This window comes from Hippopotamus amphibius, chromosome 3 (genome assembly GCF_030028045.1).
Source record: "Hippopotamus amphibius kiboko isolate mHipAmp2 chromosome 3, mHipAmp2.hap2, whole genome shotgun sequence".
NCBI lineage: Eukaryota > Metazoa > Chordata > Mammalia > Artiodactyla > Hippopotamidae > Hippopotamus > Hippopotamus amphibius.
In genome coordinates this window covers 157,083,760-157,110,962 of record NC_080188.1, presented here as the reverse complement: position 1 = coordinate 157,110,962, position 27,203 = coordinate 157,083,760, and the positions used below count along the sequence as shown (strand labels likewise).

Below are 27,203 nucleotides of genomic sequence, written 5' to 3'. Positions count from 1 at the left end.
TTTTCCTCAAGCAAGTAGCCCACTGGAGCCCGGCCAAACCAAACGGGGGGGGGGGGGGGGGCAGTGCGCCCCCCAGCATCGCCTGCTGGCTGTCTGAACGCTGCGCTCTTGGGCCCTTTAGGTGTGTAAAGTTGTGAACACCACCACCCTGACCTGCCTGGCACCCTCCCTGACCACGGACTACCGACCCGGCCTGGACACCGTGGAACGGCCGGACGAGTTTGGATTCGTCTTTAACAATGTCCAGTCCTTGCTGATTTACAATGACACCAAGTTCATCTACTACCCCAACCCAACCTTTGAGCTGCTCAGCCCTACTGGGGTCTTGGATCAAAAGCCGGGATCCCCCATCATTCTGAAGGTAGGAGCTGCCTGCCATGGGCAGGGATGGTCGGAGCACCCCTCTCCTGGCCTGGCCTCCCTTTGATGCACATGGGCTCACATGGCTGTCGTCTCCCTGGGAAGGGAGCTTGGTTATAGATATAGATTCATCAATTGACATATCTTGCACTTGGGGTTCTCAAGGAACACTGGAGAGTATTTCTGTGTGTTCTTGTGAGCTTTGGGACCAAAAAGTCCTGATGAGCATTGGAAGCAACCGTGTCCTTTATTGACCCCATGCGTGGCCATAATAACTGCCCTCAAATATGAAGCGGTCACAGTTCCCGGGTACCATCCATCCAAGTGTGTGTTACTCCACTGCTTTCACTTCTGTTCCCTGTGTCCTCCCTCAAACTTTCACTTGTTTACTGTTTGGTCTCCCTTTCCTCTCTCTTTACCACTCTCTTCCTCCCTTTCATTCTCTCCTCCCTTTGTTTTCTTTTTTTCCTCTCTAAATTGTGGCTGTTAGAAGTCCTCTCCAAAAACTCACCATGGAGTCACTCATTGGTTTTTGCATTTCTGCCCTTACCCCGCCTCTTTAATCTCTCTTTAAATAAGCAGTTAACTTCCGTGCATGTGTGTCAGTTATCCCTATTAAGATTACTGTTATCTACAGGGCAAAAACCTCTGCCCTCCTGCCTCTGGAGGTGCCAAACTCAACTACACAGTGCTGATTGGAGAGACCCCGTGCGCTGTCACTGTATCCGAGACGCAGCTCCTCTGCGAGCCTCCAAACCTCACCGGGCAGCACAAAGTCATGGTGAGTGAACCCTCTTCTTATCACTCCTTCACGCCTCACCTTGCATGTATAATCCGCCATAAGGAAAGGGTCTTCAACCTTCTTCACATCTCCTCATCTTAAAGTCCTATATTAAAATGGGTAGACGCTAAGAACACAAGAAAAGAAAGGCAGATGATAAGCAGGAAGTTGTTTTGTACCCAGACTGCACTGTGTGGTTGTGGTCTCTCGTGTCCTTTCTGAAACGAGAAGGATTCGGCGGCACCCCAGGGCTCTCCAGCGTCTGTGTGTGTGCCACGCGCAGGTCCACGTGGGTGGCATGGTGTTCTCGCCCGGCTCGGTGAGTGTCGTCTCAGACAGCCTGCTGACCCTGCCAGCCATCGTCAGCATCGCGGCGGGGGGCAGCCTCCTGCTGATCATCGTGATCATAGTCCTCATCGCCTACAAGCGCAAGTCTCGCGAGAACGACCTCACTCTCAAGCGGCTCCAAATGCAGATGGACAACCTGGAGTCCCGTGTGGCCCTGGAGTGTAAGGAAGGTAAGTGGAGGCACTCCCTTGCTTCTGGAGCCTCTCTCCTCACCAGCCTTAGTAGCCACCCTCCCTAAAACAGCTCTCATCTGCGTTCCCATCTCTTCCACCCCAAGCCATCCTGCTCCACTTTGACCTCTGTTTTCTCTTAAACGTCCTTTGCCTTTAAAATGCCCACAGTAAGGCCCCGGACCTGATCCCATTACTCTGTCCCCCTGTGCCCTGACCTTTCCCACAATCTGGCCGCCTTCCTCTCCTTCCCAGGGCCTCAGTCTCCCCACAATCAGAGCCTCCTGGGCCCTGTTGCCTCAGACTCTAGATCCGATCCCCACATGGGAGTGACAGCTCCTTTTCCCTGGCTGCCCTCTGAACAGCAAGAAAGGCGACAGCACATCCAGCCCCCCCCTGCCCCGCCCCATCCCCTCCCCCAGGGTGTGTTTTCAGCCAGTGCTGAAGGCTGAGCCTCTGAAGGCCACTTGCAGGGCATCCCAGGCTGTGATGGTGGAGACTGTGTTTCTTCCATCTCCCAAGAAACTGCAGCTGCCGGGTGACTAGTGTACCTGGTGTCCCCTCAGGCTGAGGACCCAGCAGACTCTCTGGGTAAACATCTCAATTAGGAATCGAAACATTTCTCCTTTTGCTGCAAACTTCAAGATCAGAACAAGCCCTCTGCTGAATGAAACGGAAGATCTGGGCTGGGGAAAAGTGGGCCACGGCTCCTCCTGGTGCCAGGGCTGAGGAGAAGGGAGGAGGGCATCAGGAGACACACCTGCCACCAAGGGGAAACCCCTGTTTGGCCAAGAGCCTGGCAGTCAGGACGCCCTAAGACTGGCTTTGGTGGTGTTCTCGTGTGTGTGTGTTAAAATATATATAACATATAATTTACCATTTTAACTTTCTTATCTCTACACCCTAATCGTCTCCCCTTGTCTGATTCAGAGGCATTAAGTACATTCATAATATTATGTGACCATAACCACCATCCATCTCCAGAACTTTCTCATCTTCCCCAGCTGAAGCTCTGTGCTCAGGAAACAATAATCCCTCACCCGCCTCTCCCCTTGGCCCTTGGCGACCACATTCTACTTTCTGTCTCTATGAATTTGACTCCTCTAGGAACCTCATTTAAGTGGCATCATACAGTATTCTTCCTTCTGTGTCTGGTTTATTTCACTTAGCATCATGTCTTCAAGGTTCATCCATGTTGTAGCATGTGACAGAATTTCATTCCTTTTTAAGGCTGAATAATAGTCCTTTGGGTGTATAAACCACATTTTGTTTATCCATTTATCTGTCAGTGGACATGTGGGTTGTTTCCAGCTTTCGGTATCATGAATAAAGCTGTTATGAACATGAGTGTACAAGTATCTGTTCAAGTCCCTGCTTTCAGTTCTTTTAGGTATATATGTAGGAGAAGAATTGCTAGGTCATTTGGTAATTCTATGTTTAGTTTTTTGAGGAATCACCAAACTGGTTTCCAGAGCAGCTGTACCAATTTACATTCCCTCCAGCAAGATATGAGGGGTCCAGTTTTCCACATCCTAGCCAACACTTTTTCCATTTTTTTTTTCATAATAGCCACCCTAATGCGTATGAAATGGTATCCCTTGGTGGTTTTGATTTTCATTTCCCCACAAGATTTTTGCATCTTGATTTATTCTCTTGCTTGGAAAGGGGGAGCAAAGCTGCCTATTCTGGCCTTTCTTTGATCTGTTCAACCACCGTCTCTCACCTGCTTCTAGCACCCGTATCACCTGCATGACCCAAGACATGTGTGCTTCCTTTGTTTTAACTATACTTACAATGCATAGAAAGAAAATTCAAATTGAAGGATAAGCATAGAGGAGGGAATAGTATAAAAATCACCCATAGGCCCACCACCTAAGAAAGGCAAACTGGAGATATCTCACCACCCCTGGTGATACGCCCCTATAACCCCCCTGTCTCTACACCCAGCCCTTCCCTCATCCTTCACAAACTTCTCCCGCCTTTCCCCTCCCCTGCCTGGATTCCACTCCTGAGCTTCCCCGTCTCCGCTGCACTTTCATAGCTTTTGCCGAGCTCCAGACAGACATCAACGAGCTGACCAGCGACCTGGACCGATCAGGAATCCCCTACCTGGACTATCGGACCTATGCTATGCGAGTCCTGTTCCCCGGCATTGAAGACCATCCCGTCCTGCGTGAGCTGGAGGTAACACCTGCCTCCCTCACCCAGCCACCCAGTGGGGACGCAGGGCCTGGGTTTCCTAGGAAATGCCGATGGGGCCCAGTAGCTCGGAGAAAGGTCAGGAGTGAGGAGGAGAAATAGCTTGAAGAAGCATCACCACAACGGGGATATTTCCGACCAGGAAAATCACAGCCAGAGGGGGCACCCAGCCTCTTTGGGATGATTCCAGGGGAAGGCTGATTGTCATTTTTTAATTAATGACTGAATTAATTAAGATTCTGCCTCATTTCCAAATGGATTTAAGGTGGCTTAAGGAAAGACCTATGATTCTGTGGGGTTTGTTTGTTCATTTCTTGGTTTGTTTTACCAAAGATAATAAATCAGAGCAGAGGAGATTAAGGGGAGACTAGTAAACCAAGCTAGTCTGATGGGGTATCTCCTATTGTGTTGTACCCTTGGGAAAATCAGATGAATAGCATCATCTCTGAGGTCTCTACCTGAAGCCCAACCCTCTCAACCCAGTGGGAAGTCAGAGCAGACTACAGACCTCAGAGACCAGCTATTCCTACATCACTGAGGGTGGGGTGATTATAGGTGTCATGGAGAAGGTCCTATAGCTGGTATGGTCATCAGCTAAGACCCTCAGGGGGAGCCAGAAGCTTGTCCTCTGAGGCCACGCCCATCACACCCACCCCAGGTGCAGGGCAACGGGCAGCAGCACGTGGAGAAGGCCCTGAAGCTCTTTGCCCAGCTCCTCAACAACAAGGTGTTCCTGCTGACCTTCATCCGCACCCTGGAGCTGCAGCGCAGCTTCTCCATGCGGGACCGTGGCAACGTGGCCTCACTCATCATGACCGGCCTGCAGGGCCGCCTGGAGTACGCCACCGATGTCCTCAAGCAGCTGCTCTCCGACCTCATCGATAAGAACCTGGAGAACAAGAACCACCCCAAGCTGCTTCTCCGGAGGTCTGACCCTCGCCGGGGCGGGGAGGCGTCTGAACAGGGACATGAAGGGGGCAGGGCTGGTTAGAGCAGGTCCCATGAGAGGGCGCCCCTCCCCGGGCAGGCCTACGTCCCCGCAGCTCCCAGTGCAGAGTCTCATCTCCCTCCAGTCCAGGCGGCTGTGCCATGTCTGCAGGTGCCGAGCGTGGTGCGGAAGCACAGGCCCCGGCGCATCGCACCTTGCACCCCAGCTCTGCTACCGGCTAGTTGTGTGATCTTGGGCCAGTGATGTGGCCTCTCTGATGTTTAGTTTCCTCGTGAACAAAATGACACTAATAACACCTGTCTCAAAAAGTCTCTCTCCCTCCCTATGTATCTTGAGTTTTACTGTCCAACACAGTAGCACAAGTCACCATTAATTAAAATGAAAATGTAAAATTCAGTTCCTCCATTGCACTAGCCCCATCCCAAGTGCTCAGTCGCCGTGTAGTGGCCAGCATACTGGAAGCACAGATAAGAGGCCATTCCCATCATCACAGGAGCTCTGCTGGCCCACGCCCGACTAGAGATACGGTGCTGCCTGTCCCATCAGCGCCCAGCTTCCTGGATCGGAATCACCAGCATCCTCCACGATGCCCTCCTTGGTTGCCGTTTTCCTGGCAGGGAAGAGGGTCAGAGACCTTGGCCTGCATTCCTGAGCCCACCCTCTCTGGAGGCCCCTGGGAGCCCAGCACAGCTTTGGAGCTCTGCTGGCAGTAGAGCTTGTAATATGCCACCTCCATTTCACTGCCTTCTCCGTAACCTTCTCCTCTGCAAGGTCTCAGGCTTCCAGATTCCACGTGAGGTGAGGAAGGAGGAAGAAGGCTTTGTTTTATGAGTACAGAGCCCCCATTCTGCCAATCTGAGCATTAGAAACTCTCATTAAGAACTGTTGTATTTAAATTAGAGCTAATCTCAGGCACAATGCAGAGAGAGGGAGCTGGGAGGGGCCAGGGGAGAAAGCTACAATTTCTTCTGCCTTTGGCACTCTCTCCCAGGCCCAGATTGCTGAGCAGCCCTGGCAAATGCCTGGGATTTACTGCAACCAGAGGGTATAATTTGCACCACGTGCAGGGAGTTAAAATACCCCTCCTGCATCCCCATCACTGAGGGTCTGTCACAGCCACTTTGTTCCTTCCCAGGTCCCCAGATCTGCAGCCTGGGATGGAGGGCGGGGCGAAGGGGCAGTGCTTACAGAAGCCGATCCCCTGTCAGCTAAACGCTTCTGTGCACTGCTCACTACCTGAGGGGCTGGGATCCACGACCCCACGTGACAGCAGTGATCACAGCTGGCGGGTATCAAGTGCTACTCTCAGCACTTTTCCTGTATTGACTCATTCAGCCTTGACAGTAACCCTGTGGGACAGAGGATGATGATGGTGGTGGTGGTGGTGATTATTATCCTCCTTATTTAGAGATGGGGAAACTGAACCCGGAGAGGAGAAATGACTTACTCAAGATCACACAGCCAGTGTGTGGCAGATTTGAAGCCAGGCAATCTGACTCTGAGTGTTTGGAGGGGCAGGTACCAGGGACCTTCTGAATATTCAAATAAAGTATTCAGACATGCAGGAAATCTCAGATGGATGGAGAAACTCCATTTATCACCCGAGGCCAGAAGAGGGTAGGGATAACCAGTCCTTTATAGCCCTGGGGCAATGGCCCTTGGCACCTGTGTTTGCAGACCCATAGTACCACTTTATTTTTCCAGGAAATTGACGCCCAGAAAGAAGGCTCTGGGCCAAGGTCTCACTTCTCGTGACTGGTGGAGTTGGGACAGGACACAGTGTCCTGGCTCCCACCCCTGGGTTCTTTCATGCCCTTGTTCTCTTGAGCCCTGGCCCACACAACAAGCTAGGCACCCCCCTGAAGACCCCTCCGTAAAGGACCGCCCCTCATTCCTTCTGCCTCCCCAGGACAGAGTCCGTGGCTGAGAAGATGCTGACCAATTGGTTTGCCTTCCTCCTGCACAAATTCCTGAAGGTGAGACCGGGAGTGGGACAGGGACTGAGAGTTGAGAGCAGGATGGGGAGCTGCCCCTCTGAGCCTGGCCATTAGGGCTGCATGGGGACTCTCCCTTAGGAGCAGGAACTTACCTGGCCGGGTACCCCAAAGCCAAACGGGCCTAGGAGCACGGTCAGGAGAGGGAGGGAAGGAGGCTGGTACCCCGCTGCCCACACCCTGCCTGTGCCCACAGGAGTGTGCAGGGGAGCCGCTCTTCATGCTGTACTGTGCCATCAAGCAGCAGATGGAGAAGGGCCCCATCGATGCCATCACGGGTGAGGCCCGCTACTCCCTGAGCGAGGACAAGCTCATCCGGCAACAGATCGAGTACAAGACCCTGGTAAGGAGGCGGGAAGCCCGGGGGGCAGCACGGACCTCCTGCCTCTGATCTGCATTCCGCCCTCTGACCACAAGCCATTTTCTGAGGGGTCAATAAAGAGGCTAGAGGCCAGCCTGGGGGCCAGTCCAGGTGACACGCCAAGTGCCCCAAGGGAGGGTACGCCAGCCTGGGCCCCTCCTCCCCCAGCTCATTGGGTGGGCCTAAAGAACTCGCAATACCTCTGTTTACCCTAGATGACCCACCATTAGGTATGGGGAAATTAGCATTACAGGGAAGAAGTCTGCTGATTGCTAATATAGAGGCTTCGGGGAAGTGGGAGGCCAGCGCTTGAAACACCCGGAGCCATCCCTAAACTCCTAGGATGCCTCCACCCGGGATGACAGCCAGCGGGGGCTGGAAAGTAGAGTCCTGGTTCTCTGAGAAACAGGGGTGGGCAGAAGGACTCAGGCTGTCCTTGGCAGACAGCTGGAAGGGGAGAGACACTGAGACACAGACAGAGGCACCCGTTTCTCCTGTGAGGAGGGGGAGCCTGGGTAAGAGAAGGTCCCGAGGCCTCACTCCCTCTCCCAAATGGCTCCTTCAACTCGCATCTTGCTGCCCCTTTATCGCCACTTGTAGATCCTGAACTGCGTCAACCCTGACAATGAGAACAGTCCAGAGATACCAGTGAAGGTGTTGAACTGTGACACCATCACGCAGGTCAAGGAGAAGATCCTCGATGCCGTCTACAAGAACGTGCCCTACTCCCAGCGGCCGAGGGCGGTTGACATGGACTTGGGTAGGAGGCCTGGCCTTGGAGTGTGGGGGTGGCGTCCAGGAGGGCATTTGGGCTGTGGGGCAGGATGGGAAGCTGGGAAGCACCACCGCCCACCCCGCCCTGGCAGACGGCCCCTCCTGCGGGCATGCCTGGGTCCTGCCCAGGTGAGGGGCCAGGCGAAATACTTCTCCAGGCACTGCCTGCTCAGATGTGGCCACCTCTGGGGAGGCCCACGCTTCTCCCAGCCTTGACCCCACAGAGCCCCTAGACACCTTAAGCGCCATCACTGCATCAGCTTGAGGGAGCTGGTGTTGCCGGGCCCCTAGAGGACGCACGCCGGGGCAGTCCCGGCAGCCACCCCTCACGCTGCTACTGCACCACCTTCCACCCAGAGTGGCGCCAAGGCCGGATCGCCCGGGTCGTGCTGCAGGACGAGGACATCACCACCAAGATCGAGGGTGACTGGAAGCGGCTGAACACGCTGATGCACTATCAGGTGAGGGCGGGGCTTTGCTCCGGGGACCCCTGTCCTCCCAGAACGCCCCTCCCTCTAAGGTTTGCTGTAAGGCCCTCAGAATCCTAAAAGGGTTTTCTCATCTCCCCACTCCACCTCCTCCCTGCGTCTAGAGCAGTGCTTCTCAGCCGCGGCTGCTGATTAACATGACTTGGAGAAGGTGTCAAAAACATGAGTGTCCAGATGTCCTAAGGAACTGACTTAACCGGTGTGGGGCAGGGCGGGATATGCTTATCCTGTACAGAGTGTAGCTCTTCACCTGCAGCAAAACTGCATCTTTCAAGCACAGCTGATAGGCGTTTGCCACTTTCTCTTTGACGTCTTTCTAATACGGCTGACACATCTCACCTGCAACAAAGCAGGGACTTGGGTCTTACCTTCTGCCACTTGCTAGCTGGTGTCCTTGGGGAAGTTGCTTAAGCTCTCATTCTTCTCATCTGTAAAATGGAGTTACTGGTGATCCCTGCCCAATAAAGCTGTGAGGAATAAATTGAATAGAGTAGGTAGAGTGTTTAGCACACCGGCAGACACATTGCATGAACAGTCAAAAAGAATCCCAGCAAAAGAACAGAAGATCCGAGAGGTACCTGCTCTCACCCACCTTGCTTCCCATGGTAACCGCTCACAGCTGGGGGTCTCTGTAAGATTAAACACAGGTAGGCTGGTTGGGATTCAAAAAATAATGATACTACTACTAAAAGAGAAGCTGGAAATGAGAGACAGCGAGGGAAATTAAACCAACCAGAGGAAGCGCGGCGGGCAGCAGGACCCTGTGGGATTGCCTGGTTAATAACATCATCCTCTGTCCCTGCTTCATGTGAGGAGGGTGCGGAGGGGCTGACACACTGGCACTGAGTTGCCAACGACCAGGAGGCGGGCTGGGAGCCTCTCGGGGCACAGAGGAAGCAGAGGGGCACTGGGGAAACCCCAAATGCCCCCTTCCAGGCTCCATCCCCTTACTGGCCTGCATTCCCCGTGCTGACGCTCTGCCTGGACCCCCACCCTAAATGGAGTAAGTGTGGTATAGTGGGAAAGAAAAAGAGTTTATGAGCTCCATGTAAACCCCTGCTTCCCTGCTCACTGGTGACGTGACTTTAATGTCTCTGAACCTTGGGCTCCTCATCAGTCAGTGGAGATACAACCCCAAATTGTGAAGGTGGTTGGAAGTATTAGAAACCACAGATGAGGTACACCAGGATCTATGTACCACTCCATAGCAGCTATAATCACTCTGCTGATCCCACCCCCACCCCACCCCTCAACTTCACACTGGGCTTTATGCATCCTGTAGAAGAGTTTTAATGACCCAACTAGAACCGAAGAAGAAAGTGCAAAAGAAATGAGCCTTATGCCCCCAAACTGTAAGTTTCTCAAGGGCAGGAATGGGGCTGCTCTTCTCTGTCTTTGCTGCCCTAATGCTTGTTCCTGGGCTGTCTCTCCTATGACTCCCAATCAGAAGAATGGAATCTTCTGTTCTTACAGTGCTCATCATACAAAGCACTTTCAATTCCCCGGTGTCATTTACCATTCATGTATTCATTCATTCCTCAAATATTTACGGAGCTTTACTTTGTGCAAGGCACGTCCCACAGGCTAGCCCTGAGTGACAGGGGTCCACAGGGATTATTCTTCCCTATGGGAGATGGTGATGGTGATGGTGATGGTAGCAGCGGTGACCCCAGCGTTTACTGTCACCGGGCACCAGGCACTGCTCCCGGCCTTTATGTATCCTGATGCCTTTAATCCTCACAATAAACCTAGACATGACTTTTATCCCCTTTGACAAATGAGACAACCAAGGCACGGAGAGGTTAAGTGACTTTCCTGAAGTCGTGTCGCTATTAAGTGCACAGGCAAGGTCAGACCCAGCCAGGCATCTTGACCACAGATTTGCATCACCTGTTGGTTAGGAGAAAGATGGAGAGTAAGGACAAGAGAGATTTAGTGATGAGACCTAGAATTGACTTGAACTGTGGTCATTCCAGTCACCTTGTGAATCTCCCTTTAGATGACAACAAGCCGTAAATGATAACATAATTTTTTCTCCCTGGGAGAATAAACCCTTGCCCCTGCCAGGCTTTCTTTCAAGTATCATTTGTAGGTTGTCAGTTGCAAAGAGAGTTCCTGAAAGACCGAAGTGGAGAATTCTTCCTCCGTTTCAGACCTGGTGCTGATGGTGCAAGCTGCCTGCGGTCGGGGGAGCTGCCCCAGCCGGGAAGTAACTATGCATTGGCATCTTCCAGATGCTGTGAAGAGCCCTGGACCCTGCAGCTTTATGCCATCAAGTCAAAGCATTGCCCTCTTGTTACCCTCCCAGGAGTCAAAGGTCCTTGGAGCCCCTACAGGAGAAAAATCTGCATAATCTTAATTAACAAAGAGATTTTTAAAAACTTCCCGGCTCCTGCAGATTTATAGGGAGGGTGAAATTAAACATCACTACTAAAACTGGCTATCAGGGAATCTCGTTAGCACTAATTTTCATTTATAGTTTGACTTCCCAACATTTAATTCTTTTTTGGTGGGAGAGAGGGACTGACAATTTAAGACCCAGAAAGATGGTTTTACGACTGGTGCAGCTATAAATCAAACTTATAAAGTTCATAAAAATTGTTAAAATAAAAAATGGTTTAATAGGAATGTTTTATGGCCCATAACATTATTATAGCTGTTTTATTCCCTCTGCGTTAGAGGTTTAATTGGATCGCCACAATTCTGAGGATTCTCCGTTTTTATTGGATGGAGGGTAATCTTAAATCAAAATGGCCCCAAATGTCTTCAATATGGCTCCTCATTTATCAGCCCTTTCATCGCAGGCTGGGTACTGAATCTGGGCACCCTCGCAGAGGACAGGCAAGACACCTTCTTTCTCCGTGACTCCCCAAGAGCAGCTGCCCTCTCGGGAGGCTCCTTAATGTGGCTGGGCCGTTATAGGACCCAGGCCAGAAAGACATCAGAACTAAAAGGGAAAATGGGCTTCAGACCAGTGTGTCTTGAAGTGAAATCTCAAATTAGGATGCAATGAGGAGCACATGCGCTCTGGAGCCTGACAGACCGGGCGACAAGTTTTGGCTCTATCATGTGTCAAGTGTGCGCCCTTGAAGGTGTTGCTTAGCTTCTCAGTGCTTCACTTCCTCATCTCTAAAATGGGCAGAGTTGTATGTAACTCACAAAGCTCAAGGCAGGCTGGGTTACCCCAGCTCCCTCTAATAGAAATACAGTGCAAGCCACACGTACAACTTTCCATTTTTCACTAGTCACATTTAAAAAGTAGAAATAAGCAGAATGGATGTAATGTTAACAATGTTTTATTGAACACAACTGATCTACAATAATTGCCATTTAAACATGTAATCCACATAAACATTATTAATGAGACACTATATGCTTTTATTCATACTATGTCATTGAAATCCAGTGTGTACTGTACATTTATAGCACACCTGAGCTCAGGCACAGGGCATCTCACTTTGGACTTATCGGATTGCAAGAGCCCAATGCCACAGGTAGCACGTAGCGACCATATTGAAAAGCAGGAATTGTTATTTCTAGCATTCCTGATCTCCTTATACTCTACCCATACCTATTCCACAACTTTCTAGAAATACTTGACAATTTCATTCCCCGAGATACCAACATTCACCTGAACCGTATCTCTCATACCCTTCTCAGGTATCAGACAGATCCGTGGTGGCTCTGGTCCCCAAACAGACCTCTTCCTACAACATCCCTGCCTCTGCCAGCATCTCCCGGACGTCCATCAGCAGATACGGTGAGGACCGGAAAGATAACCTGGGCAGCCAGTGGAGTCTTCTGTGACCCCCAGGGGCTATTCACGGTTCCTTCTGACAGCAGGAGGTCCATGCTGCTGCCAGCCTGCGATCAAAGGCTTCCCTTTCTCCCTGGACCAGTCATCCTCAGAGAAGCCTGCCTCCTCAGAGCTGTGGCAGCAGGTGGCACCCTGCGCCTTTCCTTTGATAGCCCAGGTCTGATGAAGGAGTTAGTAGGGCCCAGACCCAAGGAGGCTCCTGGATGGGAAGGTCACATAACCCAGTCCCAGTTTATGCTTATTGTCTTGACTGAATTGTTAACCGTGTCCCCTTTAGCTCTCAGTTATGTCCCAGTTTGGGCAATCAATTGGCCATCCTAGGCCTTCCACCCCTGAGGAGTGCTAAGACCCCCAGGGCCCTCTGGACAATGAGGTTGTGGTGTTTCACTCTCTCTTACTCTGTTTCCTCTGGTTCTGTGTAGCACTAGGCTTTGGGCTGTCCAGCTAAAGGACACCTCAGGACTGAAGCCAGCAGCCCCAAAAGAGGCTCAGGCAATTCTATATTTTGGGCCCCAAGTAAGAAGGAACCCATCAACTCCCGAGAGGGAGCATTTCCACTCACAGCCCTTAGTATCCAGACTTTTATCAAAGCCCCCATGAGAATATCTGGTTGACATTTTACCTATTGATTGTTCTTTGCTGGAAGCATCAGGGAATGAGGGACTCCTGAATTCCCAAGGGCCATCCAGCTCACAGAATTTCTAGATCCTCTTTCTACAAAAAGATTTCAGGCTATCCTCATGCCAACCAAGGATCGCTAAAATCACCCATCAATATGAAACCCCAAGGGTCCCCTTCCAAATGAAACTGGTTCATTCTGAGTAAGTGCAGCAGGCGGGCAGGGATTCTAGAAGGATTCTACAAGCAAGGATGATGCAATTAGTCGCTCACAGGCCTCCACTGCCCCCTTCTCCTCAGACTCCTCCTTCAGGTACACAGGCAGTCCCGACAGCCTGAGGTCTCGGGCCCCCATGATCACTCCAGACCTGGAGAGTGGGGTCAAGGTGTGGCATCTGGTGAAGAACCACGACCATGGGGACCAGAAGGAGGGTGACCGGGGCAGCAAGATGGTGTCCGAGATCTACCTGACCCGGCTACTGGCCACCAAGGTAATTCTTGCTCTGCCCTGTCCAGGGAGGGCTCCTCAGAGAGGTGTGTCCTTCCCCCTCAACCCCACTGCCCCGGCCTACAGCATAAGAAAGACATCATCCTTCAAGGGAATGCCTTTGGACAAGCGGGGCCAGGTCCTGGGGCAGGCTTCCCAGGAGATCAGGCCACCACTCTTCTCTACCCTTTGGCATAAATCACAGTGATATCTTTCCTCCTAACTCACTCCATAGGACCACCACTACTCCTCAGAGGACTGGCACTCTCACCTCTGAGCCCCACACCCCTTAGGAAGACATTGGGGGGTTTTATTGTTATTAGGTGGACAGATATGCCAGCTTCCTCCATTAGTGCCTTTTCTACCCACTTTCTGGCCACAGTGGGAAGAAAAGCATAAAGGCCTAGTCCTTCTACTAATGCAAGAGAAGGCTTCCTCTTCCCTGTCCCATCTCATCTACCCCCAAATGCTGATGGAAGCGAGGCAGCAGCAGTGCTGCAAGCTGTGAGCTAAAGCTGTCTTCTGGCCTCCCTAGCAGAGGAGAGAATGCCTGTAAGCCTGGCAGTCATACAGCCCGTGTTTGCCAGGACTGTCCCCCACTGACCCCACAAAAATGTGGCTGCAATTCTAATACCGTGGCATCTCAGCCTTGATCCCTGAAGTGCCACAGAAATACACCATCAGATCACGAGTCTCAAGTTTTGCTTTGCTTCATATGCTAATAAGAGACCAACAAAAAGACACCAGAAGGTTGGACATTTTCTTGACCTTCAGAGGTGTTTCTTGAACGTGCAAACTGTGGGCCCCAGGCCCACCCTTGTCCATGTCCCAGATACCCTCCAAGGCCCTGTGATCAGGGCTGTGTCTAAGTGTTCTTGGAGCTGGACCTTCTGCCCAGTCCCCACCCCAGACACCACTTATCCCAGACCACTAACACTCACACCTTCCTATGAGACTCTCTGCGGTCCTGCCCTGCTGCTGCCGGAAGGGCCCCAGTCCTCCGGCTTGTTCTTTACACACCCTCTCTTACCAGCCTGTGCCCTTCATTCTGCGTGGGAAGCCTGGGCTCAGAGCACTTGCTGTCTTCAATCAAACCCCCCATGCCCACAACCGCCTACCATGGACACAAGCATAAATGCGGCATGTGGCTGCAGGTTGGAGGAGGTTTTTTCCAGGAATCTGCAGCCCATTCAGTCCTTCCCACCTCCCCAGCAATCCCCCGCCCCACCCCCACCCTGGCCACACTGTCTGCACAGCCTGGCGTTGCAGACAAATTTCCAAGGCAGGATCCGTCCAAGGCACCATCTGGTCTGCCCGTCTGCTGCCTGCCCCCCTCCCCCACCTCATACTCTCCCACTGCCCCTCCCCCAGGGCACCCTGCAGAAGTTCGTGGACGACTTGTTTGAGACCTTGTTCAGCACTGTGCACCGGGGCAGCGCTCTCCCCCTGGCCATCAAGTACATGTTTGATTTCCTGGATGAGCAGGCAGACAGACACAGCATCCATGACACAGATGTGCGGCACACCTGGAAGAGCAACTGGTAACCCCTTGGGGAGCCCAGGGGGGAGCTGCAGCCTGGTGAGGCCACAGCTGTGGGGGGTGGAGACCAGCAGGGACCGGGGAGAAGGGGGGAGCCCGTTTTCTGCTGTGGCTGCGTAACCCAAGGCTCCTAGGACAAACACATGCTCCACAGAGCCGACGTGGTCCCCAGGCGCCAAGTGGGGCCTGCCTGGCATAGAGCCCACACCAGGACACACGCACACTTGAGCTCTGCCCTTTCAGGCTGAGACCCTTCTCCGGGATGTGCCTCCTCCTCCCTGACTTCTGATTCTCAGGAAGGGAGCTGGAGGAACCTACACCAAGAACCATGTCTGAGACCTAGTGGCCGAGCTTCACAGCCAGGCATTGTGGGGCATTCTGAGCACAGCAGAATCTCAGGCACTTCCTGAAACGGGGAGGCCCTGAATTAAACTTAGATCCCTGGGGAAACTGGCCAGTGCTGGGAGAGAGCGTGCACCTGCCGTAGACTTGAGCCCACCAACTACGAGGATGTCATTGCAAATGCGATCCCTTAAGGCCAAGCGATTACCCTGGCGCCGTGGCTTTCAGGAAGCAGCAGGCAGGATGTCCTGCAGGCGTGACTCTCTCCCCTACAGTAACCTCCGCAGCCAGACCCAGCAGTGGGAGAAACAGCTTCCACGGGCTCTTTGCACAAGACTTTTCTCTCCTGGGTTTTGAACCTGGACCAAGCCAAAGACTGGCTTTCAGGGTCAGACAGGGCCTGGCCAAGAGCCGGGGTAAAAACCTTCCTTCAGGAAAGAGCACGGAGAGGGGAGAGAGGAGGTCCAGGCATTTGGGTTGGGCAGACAGCCCACACAGCTGTCTGGAGTCAGCCATCTCCTCAGAAAACAGAGCCGGCACAGATGGGCCCCGGCTGTTATTTGGGAATCAAAAGTCCTAGCAACCAGCAAAACACTTTGGAAAAACCCAACCCCAAGCCCCATATATTCCCCTTCCTTTCCGGGGTGTTGTGGTTGCCAAGCCCTCCAGAGTCTGCTGCTTTGATCACAGTGGAGTGAAATGAAGTGGCTCTGGTGGTCGTGGGGCGAGGAGCCCCCCGGGGCAAGTCACTGGGACAGGCCTCTTGCCTGCATTCCCAGGGCCGGGGCCATGGCTGTTCCCTGGGCTTTGGAGGATCCTCAGCCCAGTGCTGGGAGTGGCAATTTCAAGGAAATCAAGAGAAAGTTCTGGATTATCCCCATCTCTGTGCCTTCTATTTCTGGCCAGGCCCAAGTCATAAAAATGCCCTACCCTGAAGCTGTGGTGGGGAGAGTCCCCTTAGCCAGACCTCAGATACCTAATGTCCAAGGAAAGAATATTAGAAGCTTCCAGAGCTGCCAGGGGAAGGGGAGGGTGGAAGAGAGGAGTCACCTCTGAGCCCAGGCCGCTCCCTGCAGGTCTAAGGAAAGTGAGTGATCCCGTTGCACTCAGAAAGATAAGCAGAAATCATAATGGAAGGGCTTGGAGGGGCACAGCTGATCGTTCCCAAGACTTGGCATGAACTGAGACATTTGGGAAAGTTTAGGGTCCAGGAGAGTCAAGAGAAGATGAAGGAGAGAGGGGAGGTAGGAGGGATGACTGAAACATCTCAGGCCCGAAGGACAAGCCAGAGGACAGGGCTCACTCCACAGAGGAGCCAAAAGAGTTAAGGGCCTGCAGGCAGCTGGAGGAGAGGGCCAAGTTGGAAAAGGCAGCAGAAACAGCAGCTGTTCTGGTTTTGAAGGGGAGTAAATGGGCTTATCCTCCTTACGACCTAAGGAGCAGAGATAACGCATTCTCCTCTGATTATGAATTCCCGAGCTGCAGAAAGAACTCTCCTGACGACTGATCAGTTCCTCTTGGGGTGGGAAAAACTCAGAGCCCCAGTGAGCCATTCCCAGCGTGCCAACAATGGCTTCCTCTGCCCCCTCTGCCCCTGCCCAGATCCGAGAAAGCCCTGGGGAGAGTCGTGAAAGAGCTGCCCCCAGGGGAGCCCATTCCTCAGCCCAGCCAGGCTGGGCCGGCCCTGGGAAGCAGCTGGGCAGCCGGGCTGGGCAGCCAGGCTGGGCGGGGAGCACAGGTGGTGCCCTTTGTGCCCGCTCAGAGGCCGTGCTGGGGCTGCCGCTGCGTCCTTCCGGACAATGGCCACGGGCACTGGAAGGGGGACTCCGGGAGCCTGGGGGCTTTGTTTGAAGCGCTGAGAAAACTGTGTAGCCCTCTGTACTTGGGCTTCCCTGGGGGCACAGAGGCCTTTGGAAAAGACCTCTAGGAGGGAAGGAAGCCACACACGCCCATCTCTCGGTTGTTAGAGAACAGGGTCAGTGCCGCATTAGGACACAAGGATGCCTCTCCTTTTCTCCCAGCGTCAGTAACTGCTTAGGCTAAATTAGCCACCCTAGCTGGACCAGTTTTCTGTGACTTCATTCTCTTACCCTTCGAGAGAGAATTTTGCATTTGTCGGGGAGGGAGGAATGTTAGTGGACAGCCTGGGGCATGGCCAAGTGCAGCCCTTAGACCCTGCTCTGCTGTTTCCTACAGCCTCCCTCTGCGCTTCTGGGTGAATGTGATCAAGAACCCCCAGTTTGTATTTGACATCCACAAGGGCAGCATCACAGACGCCTGCCTCTCTGTGGTGGCCCAGACCTTCATGGACTCTTGCTCAACATCAGAGCACCGGCTGGGCAAGGACTCCCCTTCCAACAAGCTACTCTATGCCAAGGACATCCCCAGCTACAAGAGCTGGGTGGAAAGGTCAGTAGCACCCTCAGGACAGGCCAGTGGCCCTGAATGCTTGCTCCATTCCCTCCCCTGGGCTTCACTGACCAAGGACTCAAGACCATGTTTGTGGTACCTTCGGGACCCCATGCTCACCTTTTTCTCCCTTGTCCAAAGTTCCTGCTGGGGGAAGAAATGGAAGCTTTGTACCCTTCAGGTCAGATCATTAGCATTCTAATTACCGTTCACTGAGCACATGTGAAGCACCCAGCACTGTGATAAAGATGTAAGTATCATCTCACTAAAATACCCCACAGAGTTGGGAAGTAGGTATTATTATCATCCCCATTTTACTGATGAGGAAACTGAAGCACAGAGAGGCAAAGTGACTTACCCAAGGTCACACAGCTAGCAGATAGCAGAGCTGGAATTTGGCTACAAGGAGTCTGGTCAGAATCTGGGCTTTTTAACTACTCTGGGGGACGCTGCAGAGTCTGGCCTTAGGGAGAACCAGTCCCCAGGCCCCAAACTCAGCTGGAGGGAAGAGGGCAGAGGAAGCGTCATCAGAAGAGAAATAAGGAAGCAGAAGCAACTGGGGACACCCATGCTCTCAAGGGTCCTGGGGCCAGGGTGGATGTAGGCACATATTTGCCAAGTCCTCACCAGGGAGCCTATCCTCTCTACGACAGATACTACGCAGACATTGCCAAGCTCCCCGCCATCAGTGACCAGGACATGAACGCCTACCTCGCCGAGCAGTCCCGGCTGCACGCCGTGGAGTTCAACATGCTAAGTGCCCTCAATGAGATCTACTCCTACGTCAGCAAGTACAGCGAAGAGGTGAGACAGGGCCCTGGAAGGGACGGGAACCCGCACACGGGGCAAAGCAGGTTAAACAGGAAGCGAGGCTCCATCCTTAAATAACTGCAATGGAAGGGAATTCAAAAAACACATTCGTGGAGTCAGAAAGTCATCACCGTTCCTTTAGAAGGCAGCCTATCCTCTCCTGATTCATCTAGTGCTTTCTTACGCCTTCCGTTGTCTTGCCCTCATTGTTAATGCAATAAATAACACTTTTATTTAATAATGTAATTGTTTTTCAGTTCAAAGAGGACAGGTCCAGAGAATTCACAAGTCATGCATTAACGTTGCACCTGAATGTAGTCATAGTAATAGTAACTAACACATAGCACGTCCTACATGCCAAATGTCGTTTTTAATGCTTTAGATATACACATACATATACACACACGTACATAGAGCATACATATGTTCAGTTAATCATTTACATCATTTAAGGTTATATTCACTGGGGCAGAATGGAAAGGCAGATAGAAGGGTGAAGGACTCTGGAGAACGGCCTCTTCCATGCCGAATGCTGAGTCTGCCCCACCTTTGCTTTTGTTCCTAGCTCATTGGGGCCCTGGAGCAGGACGAGCAGGCCCGGCGACAGCGGCTGGCATACAAGGTGGAACAGCTCATAAACGCCATGTCCATCGAGAGCTGAGAGATGGAGCCTCCTGTTCCTGGGAAAAGGGACCCGTGAAGGCTGTCACACTGGGCATCTCAGAAGGAAGGACAAGTGACGGGGATCAGGCCCCCAAGCTTGCTGTCCCCTGAGACCCCATCCCGGGGAGAGGGGAGGGCCCCTCTCCCCACGCCAGCCAAGTTCCGTCACAGTCAGTTCCTGCAGGGAGAGACCGGGGGCATCCTCCACCCACCCCCGCGGCGAGGACGAGAGGGACAACGCGGGGCCCGGAGAAGGTGGTTCTTCAAGCTGAGAGGCACGCCTGGGCACGGCTCTGCCTCTGTGACTGCTGCTTTGCATGAAAACTCATTCCATGTATATTGGGGAAATAATGAGAACTTTATTTAATTTTTTTTAAGAAAAAGGAAAACCAGAAATAAAACAAAACAAAAAGCCTCCCTGTTCATCCCGTCCAACTCTCATTCAATTCTGCTTTCTGTCCCCCTTCTTTCTTTTACCCCCGTGCCTCCTTCCTCGTATAACTCCTGGTTCCCAATGCCAGGAAAAGCCTACAGAGAGATGCTGAGAGAAAGTGGAGGGAAGAATGATTGTTTCCTTGCCCTTGAATTTTTTTTTTTTAAAGTGAGGAGGAGAAGAGTGAGCACAAGTTGATGCCAAACACTTCGCAAAAAGAGAGGCCAGTGAGACCTGGAATGATGCCGGGAGCCACGAGATCTGGGGAAGGACGGGACTTTGCGCAAATGGCAAAGCCATCGCGCGGCTCCACCTGGCTGACTGGAAACTGAGCTTTACACGCGCACACCTGTATATTCTCGTCTCCAGAGGACATCTGTGTCCATAGAGTACCAATGCTTTTTGCTACTGTTTGGTTGTTTTGTTTTATTTAAACCCAAACCTCAACAAATGAGGAGATGATTTTGGTACTTTTCCTTTGGTTTCTCTAAAGTTACTCCCAGAAGTGGGGGAAAGGGGGCCCTCTCCCAGATCAGACACCTGGCCTCCCCAAGGACACTGGGCAGCTCTGCCTTACATCCGTCACTGTCATAAAGCAGGCACGCTGGGGAAAGACCCTGCAGGTGCATGGGCTGGGCCTCCAGGAGGTTCCATTTGGGAGCTGATCGGGGGACATGGGTGTTTGGCTTTGGATTCCGCTTCAATCCGCCAGTGGTTTCTTGCAATTAAAAAGAAAACAAAAATCAAACACTGTTTACAGCAAGCAATACTTGAAGAGCATAGATTCAAGAAGCTGCAGTATTTATTGTTGTGCTTTCTTTCTTTTATTCTCTCGTGCCTAGAGAGGGGAAACAACCCTTCACCTGTATGCGGAAGCTTCTGACCGCCTGAGCACTGGCCTCAGTAGAGATGACTGTAGCGTCTCCATGTTATGTCTTCTTCTGCTTCTCTTTCTGCTTCTCATGTCCTTATGAAAGGACATGTTTGAAGGACAAGTGGGCAGCTTCTCACTGGGTTTCTCTCTCTCCTGCTAACACCTAAATCCATGGATGACCAACTGTCCTGCGTGTAGTTTCCAAATAAAGAGACCAAAGTTCCACGCCCTGGTCCTGAGGCCCCATGGAAGGCAGTGGGAGGCACCCAGAGGAAGGCGCCTCCGGTGGTGCAGGACCCTGGAGACCCGACAGCCACCAGAGTTTCCAGGCCTCCCACCCTGGCAAGGATCCAAGCAGCCAGCCCCAGCTTCTCTGCAGGCAGCATCGGAGTGAGTGGGAAGGAGGACAAGAGAAAGACAAAGAGATGGAAAGGGGGGCAGCAGGAGAGGACCAGCCTCCCCTTCCTACCTTCTACTTTACAATGGGCTGCAACGCTGGGAAACAGGACCAGCTACCCCCAGAGAGACCAGACCAGGGTCACTTCCTCTGTAATTAACTCTGGGCCCCAGCTTCTCTGTGCCCTGACTTACCTCCAAACACTTCCAATTTCCAAAGGCTCTGCTGACCACGTTGGATTGCCAGGAAAGGGCTGGGGGAGGGGGAGCTCTGAGGGCTGGCTTCCATCACTGCCGCGTGGCTTTGGATCGCTGTGCTAACCGCACAACAGACATCGCCTGGTCGCCTCAGCTCCGGTTTCTTGCCTGAATGCAGCTGACAAATGGGAAGAGAAAAGCATTCAGCAAAATACTCAGGAAACTCGCTGTTTTCATTATAATTCACAACCAGCCATGCCAAGGCCACTTTCTTCTGATAATCCACATCTGTTAAAATTTCTCTGGGCCCTGTTAATAGCCTGAAAGAAATACTAATGACTGGCCTTCTGCACTAAGCCAAAGTGTTTGCCCTTCATAGTACCCAAAGCTTATCAGCTCAGAGCCCGTGATTTACGGAGATGAAAGGCAAGGAGATACGAGCAAGAGGAATGTCAGCAGGAGACGTTGTGCTACCCACAAAAAAGTGCAGCCCAGCCTTCTGAGCTCTGAATGAAGGTTTTCTGATCAAACTATTGCTCAGACTGGCACCCCAGGCTTTGCTCCACCAAGAAGTGAAAGACATCTCAGCTGCATCGTAACCGACCCTGACCTCTATGCATCTACCCGGGTGTCTCCCAGCAGGTACTTTTGGTGACCATTCACCACCCCAGGGGATGCTTCCTTGAAGGTTTTTGGGGAGTGGGAGAATGATGGGGGGGGGATGGCCTCTTGGACAGTGGAGAGGAGAGGCACCAGAGCTGACAGAAGCTTGACCACATTTCTCAGGATTCCATGAGAGAGCTGGGGAATGTGGGCTGGCAAAGGATGTGGCACAGGGACATCCCTAAGAAAGGAATTAAGATAAAGGAAAACTCAAATGGACTCAAGTCAGGCCGTGAGGGTGAAAGCTTGGAGAGCCTTGCTTGGCTTTGAGTCACCAAGAGTCCATGCCCTGCGGGATGGGAGGAGAGGGAGTAAGTTGCCCTCTCTCCTCACCGTTCTCCGATGTGAAGCTATTTTGACCTTGTGTAAGGAGTAAGTATTAAAATCACAGCCCCTCCCCCACATGAAGTATTAAAATCACAGCTCCTCCCCTCCATCCATCTTGGAGGGAGGCATAGGGGGACTTCTCTCTCGAAGGCTGATCCGGCTCCTTTTTGTTTCACTGATCTGCACAAGAGACAATTCTCTGGAAAAGGGAAAGGAGAAGCACCCCAGACATGTGCTTGGCAAGACAGAGGGACAAGCTGTCCGTCATGGTGGCGTGAGTCCCTCCAGCTGGCCTGCTGCTGCGTCCCACCCTCACCAGGGCCACAGGTGCTTCTGTGCTTGCCCTCCTACTGCCCCCCACAGCGCATCTCTCAGAACCATCCCTGATCCACCACGGGCGGAAGGTTCGGTCATTGGCGGCACGGATCCGCTGGGAACCTCACTCGCAGGAGGGAGCTATGTCCTATACTTGCTCCTTCAGGGAATGTTCCTGGGCCAGCGCTGTTTGCTAGGCCCTGCTCCAGGTGAACAAGATCAAGAAGGGCCTTCTTCTAGCACACTGACATTCTTCAGGCTGCTGGTTCCTGCCACCAACTTAGCCTGCACAGCTCTCCTCCCAGACCTGCAGAGGGCACAAGTTTTGATGAAAAGGGAGCTAGAAGAAGGAAGAAAGCTGACCAACTCAGCTGCCTTACCTCGTTCTGGGGACAGTCCTCCAGCCACGAGAGCCTTTCTCATTCCCACTGCTGCCATCTGTCCTGGTGGCACTTCCCCTGCTGCTTGAGCTCCTGACCTTCCTTTATTTCTACCAAACGAGGATGAGAAATAGCAGTTGAAGCCCCTGGCCCTGCTGAGCTTGAGGCAGAAGCGATGGGCGGATGAGGTGGACGACGATGGTCTGGGCAGCACAGACAGTGTTTGACAGCCTCTGGCTGATCAGTCTCCAGGTGCATCCCCGTTGCCACACCTGTCCCCACTAACCTGCAGCCAGTAAATACTGAGCCCGCAGCTGCCCTCGGGGGAGGCCACTGTTCTCAGCCTGTGTCCTGCCTGAGGCTCCTGGGGCCTGGCCACAGGCAGGAAAGCACTGAGACTTGGGGGTGGGGGCTTCATGGATGAGAAAATGCAGAGGAGTTTGGTCGACACAGGGCTGTGGAAGCAGGTCCCATGGGGGGACTTGGGAGGTAAAGTTCAGGGCCTTCTGGTGCCTTGCCTCCGGAACAAGCTTTGAGAAAATGGCGGCCTCCTCTTCATCACCCCCGTCTCTCTTCCTTGTCTCTTTCCTTTCTTCTGGTTTCCCCAAGAGTGAAGTTTTAGCATCTGGGGCTCAGTGATGCCAGGGATGAAAGATAAAGTTTCACCCTTGCTCTTAGGGAGGTCCTGGGAGACAGGGCCTCAGCCCCGTCAGCAAACTGGAGATTCTGGGCCTTTCGTGGACACGCCCATTGCATTCCCCTCACCCTACAGGGACTCTCCCCTCTATCCTTTCTGCAGTGCAGCCCTCGTCTCCTGTCCTCGCCGCAAGGGAGTTGGGAGGCATCATCTGCATTTCAGTCAAGGCCCTGACTTTGGCCTCGTGTGCTCTCCACGTTGGCACTACAGGTGGAGAACATAATGGAACGTAGATCCCCCTACAGAGCAGATGTTCCCAAGTGTGTCAGGGAGGGAGGGACAAGCTCTTTATACCACGAGACTAGGGACCTGAGCCCACCTGCCTCTCCCCTCAACTTCTCCTACCCAAACCCACTCTTCTTGACACACTGGAATCTGTATTATATATATTTTTAAGAAGATAGAATGATAGCTGTCTGGCTTTGTTGTTTTTATAGGTGTTGTGGAATAAAAACTGTAAGAAAATTACGTATTTAAAATGTCCCAATAAAATGGGGTTTTTTTGTTATTCTAATATATTATTGTGTACCTATTGTAAATATGAAACACTCCTATTTTGCAAGCCAAGGACACAATTTGTACTGTTGTTATATATAAATAAAGTTTACTGGATAAAAAAAAACCTTAAATCTTCAAATAAACCTGGTTGTTCAGTAGTATGTATGCGTAATAACATTTCCTGGGCATGATTAAGAAGCAGGGTGCTCATGGGAAGATGAGCTAAGTTGTTTTGAGGGACATCTAGAATTCTCTCTGGAGCCAGGGCTTATTAATGTCCAGTTATCAGCATCAACAAACCAGCATGCGCACACACGTGCACACACACACACATGTGCACACACACACACTCCAGATTGTACCAATAGGTGAACACCGCCCTCTAGCCCTAAGACCCAGAACATTGGTTTTCTCCAACAAGAGTCTGAGCGCAAAGACGGGATTGAAGTGTTTTCCTAGGGGTGAATGAGGTCTCAGAAGGAGGAGATCTACCTGCAGTCCTTCCTGAAAATTACATTCATTTATTTGCATTAAAATTTTTAAGCATATACCATGGCCTGGCTTGGTGGTAAGTGCTGGGAGATGAAATAATAAATGAGAAAGACACACTCTTTGCCCTCATCAGCCTTTTAGTGTGTGAAAATCATAAGGATTTTGAAAAAAGGAATGTCTCATCCGTGCCTTGGAAGGGTTTTCTGGGTTGCAGGATTAATGGTGAATCAAGGGAAAGATGCCAGATAGTGTGTGCTTTTAGATCCAACCCAGGGGAGAGGGAGGGGGTGGGCTCTGGCCGGGGGATAAAATCAGTTTTGGGCTGACATGGAGTCCAGAGGCAGTGAAGCCTAGAGGTAGGGAATTGATGTTTGGTCTGAGGATGCCATGCCCCCATTCCCCTTGCTGTACCTCCCTTCTTCTGTTTTTCTTTCTCGTGTCCCAAAGTGTGTGGGTGACACATCCACTCTTGGCTGCCAAAGGAGCAGATGAGAATAACTTGTCAATCTGACCTCTCAACTGAGCATGCTGGAAAACCACCCATCCCCCTGCATGAGGTTAGAACTGTGTCTGGGCCCATAGCCTTGTACCCAGCACTGAGAGTGGAGGATCCTTAAGGATGAGGTGCAGCTCTCGCCCTCAGAGGGCCTCCAATCTGATGGCAGATACAGCCCTTGCCTTCAGGGTGCCTCTAGCCTGACAGGGGAGTCACAGACCCTGTTCCCAAGGACAGCCCAGTCTTAAATGTCTTATATGGACAGGCAACACATGTAAGAAAGGGGCCTGGGACTTGAAAAACAAAATCATATAAACAAGTGCATGCTGATAAATCTAGTGCATGCTAGAGTTGTAGAATTATTGTAGATTCAGAGAGAGAACTCCTGTGAAGATATTTCAGTGCTTACTCTGCAGCCTCTGAGTTTATGGTGTTTGTGTGTACACACACACACACACACACACACACACACACTTGTTTCTGGGGAGACTGCATTGATGCAAATACTGGTCCTGAGGGTGAGAAAAATGCAAACACCACACCCTGAAGAGCCAGGAGAAGACCACGTTGCTGAGGCCTGTGTGTAATTAGTGCATCATCTTCAACTGCACGGAGGGTTTTTCTGTGAGTGCACCGGGCTGTTTTGCTAACATTAAACCACCCTCTGCTTCTCTTATAAAAGCAGACCTTGAGCGCTGGAGGCACTCTGTTCCACCACAGTGATAAAGGTGTAATCATTTCTCAGCAGAAGCAATAACGTGGCCCTGGCGAGCTCCTAGAGGGTCAGCAGTGGGAGGCAGGAGCAGTTAGACGAGACCGGCCTCTGCCACTGCCTGTTGGGGACCCTGGGGTCAGCTGGGCTGGGATGCAGGGCTATATGGATGGGATGGAGGAGGCCATTTCTCTGCATGTGGTCCTTGTACCCCAGAGTTTCCCCAGTCTTCTTCTCACCCCCCATCTCTCCCCTTGGCAACTTGATCTTGGGGCACCTCTATTATTAAATATCTGCTGCAGGAACTACTATCCTCAAGGAAGGAAGAAACTGGGGGGGAGGGAATCTACCAGGCATCTGTCTGTCCTACTCACTGCTGTAGTCCCAGGACAGAGCTCAGTGAGCACCAGGCCTATAGCAGATGCCCAATGAGCATATTCTGAATGAATGAAGGATTGAATGGATGGATGTTGTGAACCACCTCCATACTGAAGACACTGGAACATCCTCGCTTTTAGGCCTCTCAGTCTCATGTGATAGGCATGTTTCATTCTTACAGTCTGAGGATCAAAGAGGTTAGAGGATTTGCTTAAGGTCACACAGCTACTCTGCTCTTTCCGCTGCACAACACTGCCTCCCATTAGCTCTAGAACCATTTAATACTTGAAAGTCTTCCCAGGAATTGATCCTTCCTCTTGCAACAAGCTATAATGCTATGAGAGCACTTTTCAGCATCCATTACTATTCACATTCGCTCAGTACAATCCCTGTCTATCCATTACTTGCAGTGAGAGTGACACAAGACTAGGCACTGTTAGACATACAAAGGGGAAAAAAACCAAGTCTTCAAGGTGCAGCTTTCTCAGATTTTACAATGTAATATCGACGCTACTCATTACTCTAAGAGAGCAAGCCTCATCCTTTATCTTAGTGGGAATTAGAAATCATTTTTACTGCAAGTGCAAAATAATTTTGCCAAACTGCAGAATAGGATTCTCAGAGAGCTGGGCTCTTCAGTTTGAGGGGAAACCTGCATGATAAGCCACTCGAGAATTTAGGGGACAGGGTGCTGCTGGTGATCTGTGCTCCATCACGAGGACACCATGCGCTGTCAAACCTCCCTGCTTAGCAGGTGAACTGAAAGGCAGGGGAGGCTCCCGCCTGGGTGTGTGTAGGCTGCTAGGAGCTGGGAGTCCAATTTGGGGCCCACCAGTAGCACACATGCAGGACTTTCCACAGCCTATCATGGTAATATTCATCTTACTCCTGGCTTTGCTTTATGTCTCTGATTTATTTACTTTTATTTCTCACACTTTACTCTTTTCTAATTGCGAGCTTTCATGTATCCCTGGCTAAGAGCATAGGCCTTGGATTCAGATTGCCTGGAGTTGAATTCCATTACCAAACTGTATGGTCTGGGGCCTCAGTGCTACCAATTTTCTTTTTCTTTTTCTTTTTTTTTTTCCACATACAATAAACTGCATATATTTAAAGTGTACAATTTGATATTTTTTTCTTATTAGTGATTTATATATGGCAATCCCAATCTCCCAATTCATCCCACCCCAACCCCTCCCCCAGCCCCACTTGCCCCACTTGGTGTCCATATGTT

At 51.7% G+C, this 27,203-nt stretch overlaps 1 protein-coding gene across 1 annotated transcript in view; it reads left to right on the top strand.

The window, feature by feature from the left end:
* Positions 1–22,391, top strand: part of PLXNA2 (plexin A2) — a 212,825-nt gene extending 190,434 nt beyond the window's left edge. The window contains exons 18-32 of the mRNA XM_057725989.1: positions 122–361; positions 998–1,141; positions 1,425–1,659; positions 3,701–3,843; positions 4,517–4,785; positions 6,717–6,783; positions 6,998–7,144; positions 7,763–7,922; positions 8,294–8,397; positions 12,085–12,184; positions 13,160–13,350; positions 14,718–14,887; positions 17,425–17,637; positions 18,291–18,441; positions 19,013–22,391. Coding sequence (XP_057581972.1) covers positions 122–361; positions 998–1,141; positions 1,425–1,659; positions 3,701–3,843; positions 4,517–4,785; positions 6,717–6,783; positions 6,998–7,144; positions 7,763–7,922; positions 8,294–8,397; positions 12,085–12,184; positions 13,160–13,350; positions 14,718–14,887; positions 17,425–17,637; positions 18,291–18,441; positions 19,013–19,108 — 2,430 coding nt within the window. The 3' untranslated portion in view covers positions 19,109–22,391. The remainder of the gene's footprint in view (positions 1–121; positions 362–997; positions 1,142–1,424; positions 1,660–3,700; positions 3,844–4,516; positions 4,786–6,716; positions 6,784–6,997; positions 7,145–7,762; positions 7,923–8,293; positions 8,398–12,084; positions 12,185–13,159; positions 13,351–14,717; positions 14,888–17,424; positions 17,638–18,290; positions 18,442–19,012) is intronic.
* Positions 22,392–27,203: the final 4,812 nt, after the last annotated feature.